Source organism: Venturia canescens, chromosome 6, assembly GCF_019457755.1.
Source record: "Venturia canescens isolate UGA chromosome 6, ASM1945775v1, whole genome shotgun sequence".
Lineage (NCBI taxonomy): Eukaryota > Metazoa > Arthropoda > Insecta > Hymenoptera > Ichneumonidae > Venturia > Venturia canescens.
Window position 1 is genome coordinate 5,771,184 of NC_057426.1, and position 18,905 is coordinate 5,790,088.

At 39.4% G+C, this 18,905-nt stretch overlaps 2 protein-coding genes across 9 annotated transcripts in view; one reads left to right on the plus strand and one right to left on the minus strand.

Annotated features, from left to right (window-relative positions):
- The window catches only part of Wnt2 (Wnt oncogene analog 2), an 87,560-nt gene extending 75,751 nt beyond the window's left edge, over positions 1-11,809 (plus strand). For all 3 annotated transcript variants that reach the window (XM_043422208.1, XM_043422207.1, XM_043422209.1), the window contains 6 exons: positions 6,317-6,431; positions 6,712-6,783; positions 6,917-7,004; positions 9,667-9,846; positions 10,126-10,444; positions 10,816-11,809. In XM_043422208.1, the coding sequence (XP_043278143.1) occupies positions 6,317-6,431; positions 6,712-6,783; positions 6,917-7,004; positions 9,667-9,846; positions 10,126-10,444; positions 10,816-10,967 (926 nt within the window). In that variant the 3' untranslated portion in view covers positions 10,968-11,809. The remainder of the gene's footprint in view (positions 1-6,316; positions 6,432-6,711; positions 6,784-6,916; positions 7,005-9,666; positions 9,847-10,125; positions 10,445-10,815) is intronic.
- Positions 10,299-18,850, minus strand: LOC122412567 (regulator of microtubule dynamics protein 1-like). Of its 6 annotated transcripts, XR_006261388.1 has the most exons (7): positions 18,594-18,833; positions 18,158-18,337; positions 17,747-17,995; positions 17,175-17,552; positions 16,299-16,465; positions 13,795-14,405; positions 12,211-13,206 (listed from the first exon to the last, which is right to left on the minus strand). XR_006261388.1 is itself a non-coding variant. In XM_043422213.1 (5 exons), the coding sequence occupies exons 1-4, from the start codon at positions 18,672-18,674 to the stop codon at positions 17,205-17,207; spliced, it is 858 nt and encodes a 285-aa protein (XP_043278148.1). In that variant the 5' UTR covers positions 18,675-18,850; the 3' UTR covers positions 15,241-16,989; positions 17,175-17,204. The 6 variants fall into 6 exon arrangements, 2 of the variants coding, with proteins under 2 accessions (XP_043278148.1, XP_043278147.1); XR_006261390.1 differs by lacking the exons at positions 12,211-13,206; positions 13,795-14,405 and adding an exon at positions 10,299-10,424; XR_006261389.1 differs by lacking the exon at positions 13,795-14,405.
- Between the last annotated feature and the right edge of the window lie 55 nt (positions 18,851-18,905).

Sequence of the window (18,905 nt, forward strand, 5' to 3'; positions counted from 1 at the left end):
ACTTTCTCACGGTATCAAGAGCCCGATCTATTCATTATCCGCACATGCGTGAAAAATGTAGATCACAATCTCCTTGCAAAACTTAAGAAAAGCAAATAAAAAACAATCTTCGACTAAACTGTCTCGCTCTCGCTGCGCCTTTGCCCCGGAGGTGTAATACACGTTCGATTTTCTCGGGTTCCTAATATGGAAGCGGTTCTCATTTGGTCAGTATAGCGAAGAACGACAATTTACCAGCTGTGATGAATTTATGGAATGGCTACAGAGATCGGCGCGTATTTATCTGTGGCTATAAAGGGCCCTTTAAGGGAGAATAACTATATCCCCGTTGCGGTGTTCTTATTGACCATATTTTCTTTGTATTTCAAGAAGGCTGGGACGGAATCGAACGGAGGGTGGCGGGGGCAAAATGAGACACGCTCCGCAAGAAGTTACGAAATTCTTTCCTCGCGTGCGACCAAAATTCACTGTCCTTCGAGCTGAAAATCCAAGTTCTCGAGGGCGAAAACTTTTTCTACGTTTTCAAATGGTTTTCATGCTTTTTCAACGACCCACACGAGCGTGCCGGATAAATGTTTTAAGGGGACGATACTTTAATGTACATTGACGTGCATGCACGGAGCTCGCGCGACGAAACGATAAATATTCTCGTTCAAAGGCGGGCTTAGCTCCGACACTAAATAGATGTGAGTCTCGTCGAGCATTGACATAAACACGCGGCATAAATTCGCCTGGAGTTTGGCTTGCGCGCGTGCCATGGCTCTCATCTCGAGCGGGCTCAAAAATCCTTATGAATAAACGCATGAATGAATCTTTCGCGAGTACCGGAAGTTGAGGTTTGCGAGGAAACGAAAGGACTCGTCGTGCTTTCACTCGCGAGCTGCTTCCCTCCTCTTTTTCTTCTCGGGAATCGTGCGACTCCGTAAAAGGGACGCAGGAGATTCTTCATTTTTATGAAATACGACAAACGTCAACGATGACGAAATCATCGCCGCGTACGCCGAGGAATCTTGCCCGTCTGAGCACACTTTTTACCTCCCTTGGAATCCTCTCCGGACATTTTTCACGTTACGCCGGAGAATGCGACGCGGAATTCATTCGCGTTACTGATGGAATTTCCGAACTTTTTCAGAAGCCTCGCGAATTCGCTTCGATGGAATCCCAACGGGGAAAAACTCGCGGACGCGATCGGCGAAAAATGGAGAAACGGCTCGTCTCACTCTCCCAGTCTCAACTCCCATAAAAATATTCGATGCTCTTGCGCAACAGCATTCGAAGAAAAAGTCAAGGAAAAATCACGTCGCGATGAAAGTCAACGCGACTTTTTCGAACCTGGCAACAGACGCGTCGATCTTTCGTACCAAAGTTTTTCCAAATCGTAGTTTTGGACGTTAAAATTTCAGATAAAAAATCCCCGAGCTCTTGAACTCTTGAAGAGACTCGAAAAAAGCGTATTAAAAGTCAGCGAATATTTAATCCCCACCGCTGTGAATCGAGGACGACGCAACACCGGTTGACTTTTCGCTCCTTTTCTTTACCTGACGAATGTCCTGTTTCTCGCTCATGTCCTTAAAGCGACTTACCGGACATTACAATTCCAGCCCCAAGCCTATTCCCCTTCCCTATACATTCGAAAAAATCCATTTACAAACGCGCTCGCACTCGCGTACACATAAAAATGAGTCGAAGAGTGGGAGACACTCGAATAAAAGGAAGAGTTCGTTTCTCTCGGGAGGGTCCCAGTACGACATCAACCAAATGCCCAGAGTCTCAATTGCCCAGCGTAACTTGCCATCGTACGAAGTTCCCAAGTGTAGCAATTGCCATTCGTGTCAAGCGACCAGGTGTATCAGGGTCCCAGTTTGACACCAACCGAATGTGCCCAGTGCCTCAGTTTGCAGCGCAACTTGCTATCGTACGAAGTCTCCAAGTGTAGCAATTGCCACTCGTACCAAACGACCAAGTGTATCATTTGCCCACAGTATCTACCGACACACGTACCAGCTGATTTTTTTCCGGTTATACTTCTTTTCAAGTAGAATCGTCCATGTTCGGTTCTCTTCGAAGCGGGTGATTTTTTAAAAATAATGACTATTTACTGCATCAGCTTCCTGAGTTACCTTAAATATCTGCGAGAATTTATTATCAGATGATGAACACAACCCTCCTATGGTTAAAGCTGGTTCACTCTCGAACAACGATCAATCCTATCGTAAACGTAACATTGACACACACATATGTATAATATAGTCAGTAGGTTTATAAATATAGTTTTGAGTATTATAATAATTCAAGAATCGTTAAGAAATAATTACGGAAGAAGCTATTTTATTAAACTTATTATTGCAGAAATTGCGGGAGAGGTAAGTAGCACTGTAGCACCAATAATAATATTTTCGAAGAGACATTTCATTTGATAATATAACTTATGTCATTCTAGAACATCATTTTTTAATTGCTCAAAATATCAGTGTTGTCACTTTTGGCAGATATTTGTTTGCGACTTGAAAGATGTTGTGGCCTTTAAATTTCGGCATCTGTACCTGAGCATTTATAGCCCCTGGCAGTAATTTATAAAAGCTTTTTGTGTATAACAATGTGACTAACAGATTTTTATTGTACGATAAACCTTGAGAAGGTCATGATCGTATGAAACCTATATTATGGCTTGGCTACTGTCGATGTGGCCAGCATGACGCGACCGAACCGATTTTTATCTTGCGTTCATAAAAGTATAAGAGTTTACACAAATTTGAGGGTAGAAATAATAGAAGGGACAAATAGTTTTTTTAAACTATTGATTACGAACAGTTCCCTTATATTTCATTGTTTTCTCTTATGCCGAGCTTCAGGCTATTTCGCTATTTTGTTTATTCTAAAGTAAAAACAATCGTCGCGAATTTTCAAATTCTTATCTGCAATGGTTCATCCTTCAGAACGATATTAAAATTGCTATGGGGTCATAAGATGGCATATTCGCGTATATAATAGTGCGGCAGATCTCACGCTGACTTTTCTTTTACACGTTGGTTTTCAGTTATAGATAACGATTAAACGTATTGTTAGTGAATTTGTATTACAGCATATTTTATTAATATGTAAAGATGTTAAAATCGACAGATTTGCAAAATTTTATTGCACGAAGTCACATTTTGTTCCTTAGCTGATGCTCTATGAATTCACCATGTAGTTTTTTTTTCAACTAAATCGTTGCTATTTGTTCATTACGTAGTGAATTCGTATAGGATCAGTTAAAGAACGAAATAACACGTTGTGCAATAAAATTTGTCAAAAAATACAGATAATTCTTTAAAAAATACCAGTGAATATTTATCAGCGTGGAAATTTGCATTTATCAGTTGATGATTTTGCAAAACTATCGTTTTTGATATTTTCACCAGTTAATAATATACTGCAATACAAATCCACTAACAATACGTTTAATCGATACATTAAACTTGGTCTAAAAGCGTTTTGAAAACTTAGCACTCATTTGACTCACATGCAATACAGGAGTTACCTTCATACTCGGTGACGAACCACTACCGCGTCTCTGGATAAATCCACTGACTATATTATGACTATTTATACATATGTGTGTGTCAATGTTACGTTTACGATAGGATTGATCGTTGTTCGAGAGTGAACCAGCTTTAACCATAGGAGGGTTGTGTTCATCATCTGATAATAAATTCTCGCAGATATTTAAGGTAACTCAGGAAGCTGATGCAGTAAATAGTCATTATTTTTAAAAAATCACCCGCTTCGAAGAGAACCGAACATGGACGATTCTACTTGAAAAGAAGTATAACCGGAAAAAAATCAGCTGGTACGTGTGTCGGTAGATACTGTGGGCAAATGATACACTTGGTCGTTTGGTACGAGTGGCAATTGCTACACTTGGAGACTTCGTACGATAGCAAGTTGCGCTGCAAACTGAGGCACTGGGCACATTCGGTTGGTGTCAAACTGGGACCCTGATACACCTGGTCGCTTGACACGAATGGCAATTGCTACACTTGGGAACTTCGTACGATGGCAAGTTACGCTGGGCAATTGAGACTCTGGGCATTTGGTTGATGTCGTACTGGGACCCTCCCGTTTCTCTCGATGTTCCACGCGTTGCATTCTGATGCAGAAACTAGCGCGCGGCGAGGAGGGCCAAGGGGCTAGACACAGACGCGAGGCAGAACGTCGCGTGCTACATAAATTGGCTGCATTGCGACACACCGCGGACGAACGAGATCGCTATCTCCGCGGGCGTCTTATAAATCAGGCAACCGATCGTCGCGATATCGATCTCTCTTTCGCCTCGCTCTCTGCGACTGCCCTAGCCTTATCCCAGTCTCCTATGAATACGTTGCATAAATCCACAGCGTACGGTCAAGTATGCTCTTGGTTGATGTCGAGGATCAGCCAGAAATTGTGCCAAATCCTTGCGATCCCAACCCCTTTTCGATCAACGTTCCTCGCATCTGAGTTCGTTTCAGTGAAGCTCACTCGAGAGTGGACCGAACCTCGAGCTCGTTTCTCACTGCTTTTCCAGCTCTCTCGATCGTACAGTTTTTCACACTTTCGATTCGCACGTTTCTCAATCGACATTGTGTTTTGAGGCGCAGCGACCAACGAACCACGCTGCTCGAGCAGAAAAAATTCCTCCATTCGCCGATTTCACGTTTCGCAGATCTTTCGAGCGAATTTTTTTTTCTAAATATGAAAAGTTCAATTTTACTGCAGAAGATGATGCTGGGACGGCGATTCCGAGCTACGACTGACCGGGTCATTGGTCGGATGAACGTCCGAATCGACGTTGGGAGAAAAAACAACAAAACGTACTTTCTTAATGGGTTTTTGTAAATTTATATTTAATAGGGTTTCTTGAAACATTGTAAGGACTTCTCAAGCACTTTGCAACGTCAGAGGAGACGCGTACGCAATCATACGCCTCGGAGAGGCGCGGCACACGCGATCCGCATCGTTTTTTTTTGTATCTTTGCATTTTCATATCTCGCGTTCTCCGATTCTGAAACGACATCTGATCGTGCGCTGGTCCCGTGTACTCGATCTTAAATTCTCGATGCGGCGCGTCTCTCTCACGACTCGAGTTCGCGAGTGGCGCGTCGCGTGAAGACATTCATCTCTCATTTGCTCCCGTGATATTAACGGCGTCACGCAACAAATGCGCCGCCGTTTCGTCCTCGTATTCGCAGTTCGCACCGGACTTGGTATACTTTTAGCGAAAGGTGAAAAAACGTCGATTCTAGTGGGACGTTTCGAAATTCTCGATCGATTTGCGATTACGAACAGTTTTTAAGGGCTCGCGGTCAATAAATGGACGCGAACGTACCAGACGTTTCGCGTGGGAACTTCAAGATCAAATGCAAAACGAAGAACACTCGCGAGCGGAGAAAAAAATAAAATACGAGAAAGGAAAGAGAAAAAGTACTTTTGAAAAATAAGAGAATGCTCGACTGTAACTCATCTCGCATGGCAAACGAGCTGAAAGCTCTCCGCGGGTAATTAATTGTGCTCACGCTTAGTCAGGCCCGCAAGCATACTCGAGGCTGTAAATTAATATGACAGAAACTGCCCGCGCTCTCAACTTGCACCACGCGCAACCTCCTCCTCGCCTTATTTCCTCGAGCTATATGGAAAAGTGAGTGTGGGCACTAAACCCTTCCGTTGCCAATCTCGCACTTCTTTCACATGCTAAACACCAACCGCGCGTCTTTTTAGTTATTCTCTCTTTCTCTACCTTCCAATGCACTCATTGTGGAATTCAATGTTCTCTTCAATTAACAAAGATTTATTGGCACTTTACGTTGAAAGTTGAAGATTTTTGCTACGGTATTGATCGATCTTTGGATCGTATACATTCGCGTCGTCATCCATCTTCGAATTCGACGAGTTTGATTTCTCCAAAATCTTCTTTCATTGCCACTGAATCTTTATAATCAGGTCAGATTTCGATTTTTTCTCTTTCGTGCTAATAAAAGTGTTGACATCTTCAGAACTGATGTATCTTGTAGCGCCGAATATCTTCGTCGAGTTCCATTGGTATCCTCGGAAGGCAGCTAATGAAGCTTCGTCTCTTTCAAGTTCTAATTTACTCTCTCAAATGCAAAGAGTTTTTGCTAATTCCTCGTATTCCGCTCTGACTAAAAGTCCACTTTTAGTCAGAGTTTGAGTCTTCTCGAAAAATTCATTGAATTTAAATTGTTTCGAAGGTGCATTGAAAATTCAAAATTATTGATGAAAGAACTTTTGTATGGAAGTTGAAAATGAAATGTTCAACAAAATGTGTTTTTCTTTGCAGGCAGCAGGGAAGCAGCTTTCACGTACGCCATAAGCTCGGCTGGCATTACGTATGCGATTACAGCAGCTTGCAGCAGGGGCAACATAACAGCTTGTGGTTGCGAACCAGCTGTAAGGTGAGTTATAAATGTTATAAATAAAAAAATGTCGTTTATTTTCAATCTTTCATCCCGAGGCAAGGTGAATATTGAATGCAACGTCGACTGAATTGCAGTAGCATGATTTCCCATAAATTTGTGTGTCGAAACGAATCCTACAAAACTCGAAGAATCAATTCAACTTTTCTATAATTCAGTATAACAAAAATATTTGGAAAAAACGAGATAAAAATTGGGAATGTCGACACGAGAGCGACGATTGAAAAACGATTGATTTCATCGCTGTCAATTTGTGCAGAACGAGGAAGGAGTTGCCGCCAAATGGCTGGGAGTGGGGAGGATGCAGTGCGGACGTAACTTACGGAATGAGGTAAGAGTCTACATTCTAAAGAAAAGTGACGAACGGGCGGTTTAATTGGCAAGAAAAATGAGCTTTTTAAATAAAAAAAATCGAAAAAAATGCAGCGATTATTATTAACCTGAAAAATTAACGATACACGCAGATTCGCGCGTAGGTTTTTGGACTCGAGAGAGGTCGAAGGTGACGCGAGGAGCCTCATGAATCTTCACAACAACAAGGCCGGTAGAAAGGTGAGAAATTTTTCATCATACGAAACGAAAAGGTGTTCAAACTCCCCACACTTCCCATGCTTTGAATCCCCGCGCACGCACAACCGATAGCTCGGCGTTTGGAGCGAGCGCGGTCAAAGTGGAGCCGGCTGTTGCGCCTAATTGAATCGCGACTCGCTGTCAACGGCATGTTCGACTAACTCAATTAATCGGGGACCGGTCTCGCGCTACAAAAGTCCAAACAAATTAATCAAAACGGGAGTCGATCTATGTTTATCCTGGGCGTTCAATAGCGCCAGAGAAAACTCGGCAATTCCTCATTTTTCAGCCCATTTTTATCACCCGTATCCACACGAGTCGTCCAATTTCAAAGCGTCTCAAATTTTCACAAAATCAATCTATTTTCTCGACAAAAGTCCCCGAAAAGTCTCTCGGCGAATAAGAAACAACGACCGGGCCCTCGCGGCATCCATTCGGCTCGAAAAACAATCGCAAACGCCAAACAACAGGAACAAAACGTCGAACCGATCGACTTGGAACTCCATGTACACCCAACCGAAGCAGGCAAACTCAACTCACTTTACTGACTATACCTGCATCAGGTACCTCGTGCGAGCAGCCTGCTCGTGTCTGTAGGCATTAATAACGTTTCGTTACGCTCGTGCCGATTTCCTCGAATTATGCTGTAAATCGATCTGGCTTCGCGACGTAGGGATAATAACAGGTAACGGGATAGGCCCCTATATAAACATGCGTATGTACATTATCTGCGGACTTACGTACACTTGCGTGCATATAATATGTATGGACATGCAAAAATCGACGAATGTACAGGGTCTCGCAGGTCGAATAGTCAGTAACGTAGCTCAATTTCCGGAAGGAAGTTGGAGCCGTGAGTTTTGGGTTGAGTGATGATTTCCGGGCGAACGGGTGGAGATAGACGATAAATGCGTAGGACCATTTTTGTAGGAGATTTAATTTCCTACAAAAAAGTTCCCGGCGAGGCTCGTCTAATTTCATTATTTCAGGGGTTAAAGCGAATCGGAAAGGAAGCCTGGGGACTTGGAGGTTTTTCGATACCCTCCCGAGGCTGAATTAAGGAAAATATTGAAAAGCCGTCAGGAACTTTTTTGTAGGAAATTTCGTTCCGGAGAAAAATGATTCCATGCATTTTTACGCTATCTCCGGTCCTTTCGCCGCTAACCTCAATGAGAGTGCTCACATTCGTATTTTTTTTTTATTCCATCCGCAATAACTCGTCCAAGTCGTTGAACAATTTCATTTTCGCGTCGAAATTTAGCCTTAAATTCAATTCCACTTCGCTGCACACACGGATTGCAACAACCTGTATGTTGATCGGCGATGCCGAAGAGAATCAAAACTGCCCACGTCGCGCTGATATCGCTATCTCTTTATCGAGATCAGTTACAGCTTGTACTCGCTTGTTAATACGGGTGCGGGAGAACGTTAGGCGACCATATAACTCTAGTATCCACGTAAAGTATATAGAGAGGTTCGACGATTAATGCGAAATCCCCGCTCGTATATCGGCCTCCGCGAGTTATTTCATTTTACGTATGCATACTTCATAAAACCTCCGCTCGCTCGTGTGCGTATTTCCCATTTGGATCATCGCAATTTTCGAGTATTTCGAATACCGATTAATCGAGACGCTCCGTTTGAATTTTTCCCTGTCGAGAAGGAAAACGGAGCCCCGGATCCGTCTCGAGTTATCAAAGTCGAGTGTGCTCGAGGGAAAATAAAGCGAGCCATCAGGACGGATCGGCGGGTTCGACTGTTTATGAAATCGTCCGGCAAAGTGTGAGCGTGAAAGTTGAGCATAGAAATCCGATAAATGAAAGGATTAAGGCCCGAGGATGTGTACCTGATGGAAGTGCTGGTTGAGAATCGTGGATTGTACACCTGGCGACGTTGGACGAGCGACGAGCTCGGCCAACCGGGTCCCAATGGGATCCATTTGTTTCCTGGATCTCAAATAAGCTTCTTAAATACTAATAAAACGTAGCAGTGAAATAAAACGGCTGAAAGAATATCCGGAGACCCCCAATTACGAATGAGGATTCTAAATTGAACAATGAGCATCGTTATGCCAGCAGTAAATGACCCTGCTCTCATTGTCGTCATCATACCTGGAGGAACAGCAACGTTGACAAAAGAAAAGAGAGGCGAGAACGGCTGAGGGACTCGAAATTCACCCTGCAATCTAATTAACGTTTATAAATACAAGTCTATACATTCGCGTTTATGCTCATAGCTTCATTTTTCCTCTCTCTCTCTCTCTCTCTATCTCTTCCCTCTTCTCCCTTTCTCACTCGCCTTCATACTGGCAAGTCACGATTTACGAGAACTTGGGAGTAACTCTCGAGTCGTTGAAGAAAAGATTTACATAAGACACATATGCACGATCGAGTCTCCTTATGCTAATTTTCGTTTCTTCTCCTTTTTCATACACCATCAGCAACGGTATATCATAAAGTATATATTAATACGTGTTCGGTATAGAGCTCACGTACGAGCCTCACACACGTGGATCTTTGTATGTAAATAGGTTAATTTGAGCGAGCATAGCGGAGCATTCGATCCAGGGCCCCCTTCCAGCCTCATTGTAATTTATTTAGCCTCATTTTCACCGCTTTTTTCTTCCCGCACCATTTTGTTTCAGATAGTCAAGGCCCTGCTACAAACCGAATGCAAGTGCCACGGCGTTTCCGGATCCTGCACTGTCAGAACCTGCTGGAGAACCCTCCCCAGCTTTCGACAGATCGGCGATGCTCTCATGAAAAAATATTATCGAGCACGACCCGTTATGGCTATAACTCCACCCCCTCCACCCACGATTCAGGTCAATATCAACTTTTTAATGACATTTCAAGAGGAATTCATTCTACTGAGGATCTTTGTATTTATTTTGGAAATCACTCTTGTTTACGAACGAAAATCATTCGTGAAGTAAGACGAAAATTGAGACTTGACGATTGATTGGGAAATTATTTCGTTGGGGGATAAAAAATCGGCAATTTTGTTCGAGTTATTGATCGTCGACTGAATTGAAGATTATGAAAATCGTTGTGAGATGAGAAGAGGGTGAAGAATTAACCGGATTTTACAATCGTTTTCACAGGCCTCGGATTACTTGACGCATTCGTCGTCGATGGACATAGTCCCGATTATCGGAAACGATGCAAAGTCCCAAGGCAAGTCGTTGGACTATTCAAGTTCCCGGAACGATCGTAGACCACTGAGAAAGTCGTCGAAACCTCGAAGGCCGCATCTCGTGTTGAAGAGGATAAAAGTTAGCGGTGGTCCGGGAATGAGCCAAAAGAGGATTCCAAAAAGGAGCGAGCTCGTTTTTCTTGAAGCATCGCCCAATTATTGCGAACCTGATCTCGCTCAGGGCAGCCTGGGCACGCAGGGTCGATCCTGTAACCGTACGAGCAAAGGTGAGTCAAAAAAACATATTCAAAAACACTTTTTTTCTCATCAGAATCAAAATCTAAATATGATCGAAAATGTCGGAGGCACGATCAATTTGATCAACTCAATGAACAATATTATCGAAATCAGAGAATCAAAACCATTTTAACGAGCTCATTCAATTATTTTCATTCTCAGTTTCCTAAAAATCAAAAAAAAATGTTGCTATTTCGATTTTTCAACAATTTTTCAAGCTCCTCTCATTATTTTTTGCTTATATTAAAAAAAAAATCGAATTCGAAATAAAATAGAAACGCCAAGCAAATGTACTTGCATCTGATCGCCAGAAAGTGAAATTTTTTTAACCATTCAACCAAACTTTTTGTCTTTCATCCAGGTACCGATGGCTGTGACCTAATGTGCTGTGGTCGAGGATACAACACGCATCAATTTACGAGAACGTGGCAATGCAGATGCAAATTTCATTGGTGTTGTCGAGTCCACTGCGACACTTGTACCGAGCGCACTGAGGAATACACGTGCAAATGAATGAGAAATATTTCTCGAATAATAATTTTCAAACCTCGAATAAAAATCAAACGTTTCTGACGTTCAAGTTCGACGAAAGAAGAAAATCGTAAAAGAAAATGCCTGTGAGACCAGGAAACTTATTTTTATAGTTAACAAACGATTCGAGCAAACGTTCATACCAAAAGTTTTCCCCTCCTTAAAAATCGATTTGATCGGAGAAAAAAAGTTTTCGTTTCACGAAAGATGTACTCAAATCATTATCATTTATTAACGTACGATTTTCGTTTGATTTCAAAGCTCGTTTCTCGATAGACTGACCCATAAAAACGATCTTAAGTTTTGCCCATTTTATATTTAAACGAACGACGACGCTACGACGTAATTATGGCTATGTATTTAATTGATTTAATCAATCAATTTGGCGAATCACTTAAAACGTTTACGTAGGATTTTTCTTTTCACATGACACTAGAATGTGCTTGAATAAAGACGTAATAATGTATGTCTGTACGAGTATGTGTGTGTGTGTGTGTGTGTATGCGTGTGTGAGCCTGCCTGTGCGTATGTTCATTTTCGATGAACGATTTAAAAACTATAAAAATACACTCGATAGTTTTAACCGTACGTACTAAGACATTCGTTTTAACAAGAGCGACTGTTCGAGCCCATTTTCCTCGATCCTTTTTCCTTCGTTCTCTTAGGCCTACCACGCGTAAATTATTATTTATTTGAATTAAAGCAAAAGAAAAACAAGGCGAAAACCCAGATAAATTATATCAACTCGTATTTACTTAATAAGTGATATGTATTTTTTTGTCCTTTTTATTATACGCAAATGAGAATAAACTTTATGAAAAATATGAGTTTGATTTTTTTCTTCTTCGATCGAAAAATATTTTTCCAGGCTTTTTCTTCTTCTTCTTCTTTGATATTCTCAATTTAACATCGTTCCAATGAAAACCGTGAAGAGTCTCAGTCCCATGGTTTCAGGTACTTGTTGCAACACAAAACTTTATTCCAATTGGTGGTAGGCTCAATGCTAAGAAATGTTGGTCCCTGCGGACCCTGACCTGGGTCAGGACCCTACGGTTAAAAACCAATGGGAAACGTAGATCGGGGGGCATTGGCTTTTCTCGTTTGTTACAACGAAAGAGGGGGGATTTTTGGTATAAAAGACACTGGCTAATAGAAATATCAGACACTCTTGGTCGAACGTTTGTGAGGAATCGAAGTGAGCAAAAGGAATAAAGTGCACACCACGCAGTTCTACAAGGTTAGTTTACTATCAGACTGTACATATGGAAGCTTCGAAATAATATTTTTCAATTGGACGAAAATATTGTGGATGCAACTGTTTTACGTTGTCGAACGAACTGAATTATTTGCCATTTCAATAACACATATAGTCGAATCTACTATTTTTTCGTCCCAGTGAAATTTCGATCGATGAACATTTTTTTCTCGGTGTACTCAATGGAAAGAAAAGTGTGAATTAAAACTCGTTGGATCGTACTGCGTTTTATTCTTTGCTTGAATAAATTTTTGTGCTATTCTTAAATTTTCAAAAACGACATAAATATCAGTTAGAAATTGTCCAAAGCTTTTGATATGGTGATTGAAAACGAATGTTTAGAAAATCCCGGATATTTCTTCGGTTTTTTTAGAAAACATAATAAAATTTTGTGAATTATGATCTGGTTTTAAAATGAAAAGACAAAAACTAATAATTTTGTACGTTCCTTCAATAGCACTTAAGAAGAAATAGAAAAAAGCGATTCAAGCGAAATGGACCCTTCCTGTTTGATGGCGGATCCAGACCAGCAATACGTACAATGGAAATATCCGGAGTATTTGCCAACCGATCCATTTTTCATGATTTATCATCCTTGCCCGTGTGGCCACGAAGTGAGAGTCGAAACTGTAACGGTGGAAAGTTACGTAGATCGGGGATTACACGCTCTTCAACGGGAGCCAATAAATCACGAAGCGAACGACGCGTTGGCCAATTATTTGGCAGAGAATTATCAGTACCGTGGGCCATATGGGATTCACCGTGAAAATAACCTTCTGAACGAGGAAAATTTTCTGAACGTGGAATATCCTCAGGAACGTGTCGAAAATGCAAACAATCCTCCGAGACAACCCAATTTACTGGGCCCTGTGATCCGTGATTGGCTCGTTTATCCCGAATACAACGGTGAAGAACTTCGCAGAAATCGTCCCAGGCGAAATCGAAGACAAAATCGAATCGTCGACACTGAAGCAGACGAAGCCGAACGTTAATGAAATTTGGTGAATTTCTAGGAAATAAAATAAAAAACATTGTAAATAGAAATCTACGCAGTACTTATTGTATATAAATATTACTGCAATTTCAGTTTTGTTTTTTTGTTGCTCAAAATTTGTCCAAGTGCATTATTTGAGTTAATCAAATTCTATACATAGCTTTTCAATTGTAAATTCGAATTTCTATGCACTTTTCGATGCATCGATGATCTGTAAGCTCGTTGTTCCTATATTTTTAGATAAATTGTACAAATTCTATTTTCATGTATAAAGTACGATAAGTAGCTTTCAATTTGTATATAAAAATTGACGTGATGTCCGTTGCATATTTTCCAGTACACTGCATATATATTTTTCATTTTTTATTGCAAATTTACAGTGAATTTGTTAATATTGTAAAGCAATTCACCCATTTTTGTGTACAGGAATAAATGTTCATTGTTCTAGATTGAAACTCAATATTTTCCCAATTTTTTTCCCATTTTCCAATGCCATATTTTCCAAAAATACGTTTGAATAAAAGGGATTCATGAATTTAAAAAGCTTCGAGTCTACTTACGACTGCTAGAAGAAAAGGAACCATTTTTGCGTATTCTAAGAAGACTTCAATTATAATCCTCGATCCCTTATGTAAATCTAGCGTAGTATTCAGGTGTCGGATCGAGTATAGAACGAAGCTAATCCCTATGATCGGCACTGTTATTATTCGGAATAGCCACAGAAGAAAGGGCTCGTTGTATTCGGCTTTGAAAGAAAATAGTTTTTCCTAGAACGCTCGATCCTGACGAAACTTGGTAGGAAATGAAAATCAGTGTCGAGGAACCAATCATAGACGTGTCGTGGTGTTACGATGAATGGCGCTTCGCCATTGGCCGACCGAAAGGGTTAGAGCCCCACTATTCAACCCTCGCTGGACGTTCTTCCGCATTTACGTTTGTTATAAATCAGCTCTGATCACCAAAAATTAATCACTCTAGTGCTAATTTTTGTCAGGTTCAGAACCTGACAATAACAATCACAGTGTAGAAATTGTACACAAGTTTCAATGGTTGATCACTGTTGGAGAAATATTTGGGAAGCCGAGGAGCATCAATTCCACTGAAAATATCACCAATTCATTCACCGATTTCGATCTGACGATTCAAGTCGAGCTGGGAGAAGGCTGGAAACCTGAGGAAACAATATCAAATTTTATATCGTGAGTATCGAGAGTTAAAATAAAAGTTTATCGAACTGGAGTTCGCATAATTCTATATTCCATTTTCGCGTAAAAGAAAACTAGGAAAACTTTAATTTTTTTCTTAATTTATATTTTCTTCATTGGTGCGAATCGATCAAAGTATTTATTCATAAAATATGGCATTTTTCTGAAACATTTTCCATGAAAACTTGATCGAAGTTTTTATTCCAATATTTTGACCAAAATCAAAATATATTTCAATTACCAACTAACTTTTATGAATTTTTCTTAAATTTCCAGAAAAACGAAAATGTCTCACACTTGTGGAACGTCGAATCGCACCGAACGGGCAGTACGATGGATCTATCCGGACAATCTACCAATCGAGCCATTTTTCATGATCCCAGTGTCTTGTTCATGCGGCCAAGAAGTGAGATTCGAGACGATACTGATCCAAAGTTATTGGGGACGAAGATTGCAGGCTTCTCATCAGGAAAGAATTTATAACATAGCGAATAGAGCTTTAGCAAGTTATTTGGCAAATAATTTCGGTCGAGCTGCTCCACCATTGGAAGATAGAGAAAATAATAATGAGGGAGTTGAGGATCGAGATCCCCAACGAAATGAGGAAAATCGTGTGAACCACGAGCCCATCCGTCAGAGGTCACCAAATATATTGGCTCCTGTTTGGGACGATTGGCTCGCTGACCCAGAAAATTTCGATAACGAACCACTCGAAAATCTGGAGAGAGAAAATTTTCCGGTAGGACGACTCGAGTACACCAATAATTTTACGAATTCCGACGAGGAGTGCGATGCCGAACGTTGACGCTCACTGAATTAAATTTTAATTACAATTTCAATTTACTTCAATAGAAATAAAGTTAAAATGCTATCATTCGAATCGCATACCGATACGACAAATCGATTTAATACAACTGTTCGTACTCCTTGTCCGTGTGCAACGTGACATCGAAATATTGTAAAGTATTTTCCTTGGATAGCTCTATTTTATAAGTTCCAAAATTGTAAATTTTTTTTTAGCATTTCTATGTGCAACGTCACAGAGAAAGCACGTTTTACGATATAATAACTTACTGTAGTTTAAAATATACTTAAAAGTAGGACAAGGTTTTTGGAGTGCAAAAAATTTCGTTGAATTTTCAAGATAATATTACATCTAAAATTATACAAGAATGAGTGCTTATAAAAGTCATTAATCGTTTACAATTTCAACTAAACTCTTTCAGAGAAGTATAAAAAATATAATTTTTTCGTTGCTACAATCAACAATTCTGCGAGAAAAAATCTCGTATAAAAATACTTTCGCTTCATGTGATACAAATTTGGAGTATTTGAAACCCTCGTAAGGGGTTTTCGATTCAAGTGCAATAGCACCAGACTACAAATCAACATAAATCGAAGAGTACGAATATGTCGAATTTACGAATAAAAAATAAAGTATGTTTTGAAAAACGAAACATGTATGTAAAAATATGTAAAATAAAAAACTATAGATTCATATAAAACTTTGTATAAATTGAAATTCTTCATTCAATAATATAATCAAACCTTGAATCTCAATACTTTCCCACACCTTAACACAAAAAAGATCTTAAAACTTAAACTTTATCATTATCCCAAAAGTGCACCCGATACGGACCTCGTGATCGAAAAATTCATGATTTATCGAAAAAAAATAGCAACGTTATTCGTGGTGCACTGATGATTCGATTCTTAAAAAAGCTCACGAACTGCTGGTAAAGAGTTGATTTGGAAATTTGTGGAAGATTTCATTTTCGAAGGCCAAGCAAGTCTCTTACAATTAGTCTACGAATACACTGAAATATTTTTCAAATATATTCTCCGTATTTCCCGGTTACCTTGATGAATAATTCCTTTCGTCGTATTGTTGTAGAACTGTCAGAAGTTTCCTCGACACTAGAAGCCCATGGTCATGTGAAGAAAAAAAACGATAACACGGCTCGAGAATCGGACGTCGATGGAGCAAGGCCTCTGCCAGAGACCACGATTGAAAATCAGAAGAATTCTGAAAAGGAAACTGTTGGCTTAATTCGATAAGAAATAATAAAAGTAAACGGTGATCAAGAGTCGAGGATTAAAAAATTAGTGGTAATATAAGTGAAGGATTACTGAAACTGAACGTGCTGCTACATAGTAAAGTAAACTAGATGCCTTCGCACGTGAGTTTTTTTCGTTTGATTTGATAATACTTTGAACAACTTTTTAAACAATTTCACTGAAAAATATGCATTATTTTCTCCTCTTAAAGAAGATAAAATGCATTTATTTTTCAGTATCATCGAGAAATGCCGAACTCTCGTCACCTTTCAATTCGAAGTGCCAACGGTCAAATTAGAAGACGCGATTCCTTGCGTCAATGGCGCAACGATGTAATACAACTCAGCTATTCAACTATCCACGAAAATCATTATCGCGATTTACTCGTCATATCTCGTACGAGTCTCGGATCAACTCAGTATAATTTTGAAGAACTCCTCAGATCGTTGTTCGCGATGTTTACGCACGAGGAATTCCCTGATTCAGAGGAGACTGAAGAAATTGATCGTTGATCAGATTGAATATGAATTTTTATCGTTTTATGAGAGACACGGACGCACGAATCATGAAAATAATAATCTGCAAATTTTTATTCTAAAATTATGTTACTACTGAGTAGTAACAATATAAATAATATACTTATCAAAATTTTTAATAATGAATGAATTTTTTCTTACCACAAAACCAACAGCTCATTTAACATCTTTTCATAAGCCACTGAGTAGTTTCGTTGCTTCTTGTTTAGCGTCCTGATCATCGTTGTTTCTCGCAGGATATTCCGATGCCATTTTCAAGTATTTCACTCCTTCTTCTTTGTTATTCAATTTGAGATAAGTTTTTCCAAGCAGGAGTAAATTCTGGCTGTAAAAATTCGGATCGATTTCTTCTGCTTTGAGCAGAAATTCTAAAGCCTCTTGGAAAGACGAAGTTGGAGGAGCTGCAAAAATGACTGCTGCAATCTTCCTCTGATACCAGGCGAGATCGGCTACACAATAGCACCAATTCCCCAACATATACAAAATCGTTGCGTCTTTTGGATTCAACTCAAGCGCTCTCTGAAAAGTAAAAAAATTTTGAAAATTTCTCCAAAATGATAAAGTGATTCGGAATTCTGAGAAATAAAACTTAAAACTTAAATAGTCGATGTAACTTCTTTGATAATTTACATTTCATTCTAAAATTTTGAATTTTTCAAGAGTAGCATTTTTGAAAATTTATCAACAGGCATTCAAAACTTTAGTGTTTTTACCAGCATATGATTCTTCACAGTTTGTAATTGTTGAATACGTGCTTTTTTACCCTCGTATTCAGATTTACTATCCAACAGAACGGTGTACCATTTATGAACTTGTGATATGTCATCTTCGAGCGACAAGGCTTTGGACACAAGATCATAAGCTTCGTAAATCATTGCTTTCGCTTCGTCTGGGTTTGCACTTTTTGACATGTGATAAAGTGCTCGAGAAAGTCGCCACAACATTTCTGCACTACTTCCATCCTGAAAATTGATAAATTGCTATATTTGAAATTGTTCTCATGCAAATAATGCTATCTAAAATCTTATGGACGTTTTGGACAGCAAGAATAAATCACTAAAGAGTGATATCTAATAATAAAGTAATTGAATATACAGTATTTCATTTTCATTTTCTGCAATTACTTTATAATTTTTGAACTTTTCATAGAGATTCAGATATTTCCCCTGTTCAAAAAGTGCATCAGCTTCTGCTAACATTGCTTTGGTGACATCAGACGGTGGCAGTGGATCCAATTTGGTAAACTGTGCAATCAAAGGTGCACCAAGGATCAATTTTGTTGGCAAAAAGTTAACTTTTCGAGCCTAAAAATAATTTTTTCATTATTTTAATAACAGTCGTAATTGGCGAAAGTTTATAAATTTCAAGATGTTACTAAATTTTTATATTTGATTTCATTTAAAAAGTTTTCAACAATCGAACGTCAGATAACCTTATTTTTCACTTGTTCAAGTTCATTTTTTACGACCATTCAAACATATAATTTGAGTTATTAGACCGTCAACTTATTCGAAAATATCAATCATATAAAAAATAGTAAAATGGAACTGTTATTTGTACCACAATGAATAACTGGTGCAGAAAAGCTCTCCGTACAATTCCCGATGTCCTGACAATCCGGATAACGTTTTGGAAAGTCATTATATATTGTCAGAAAAGTCGATGTACCAGTGAGAAAAAAACCATAAAAAAAACGAGTGATTATTAAAAGGTTTGACAGTTGTGTGAATAATTCGTAGTTGACGTTCCAGTTCTTCTCCAAAGATGTCTTGTTTCCAGGCTGGGAAGAAGACTAAATATTATGGAATTTGACCCTAACCTTACCTCGGTACCACTATTAATTGTTATTCAGGGTTCTTAATTCATAATGAT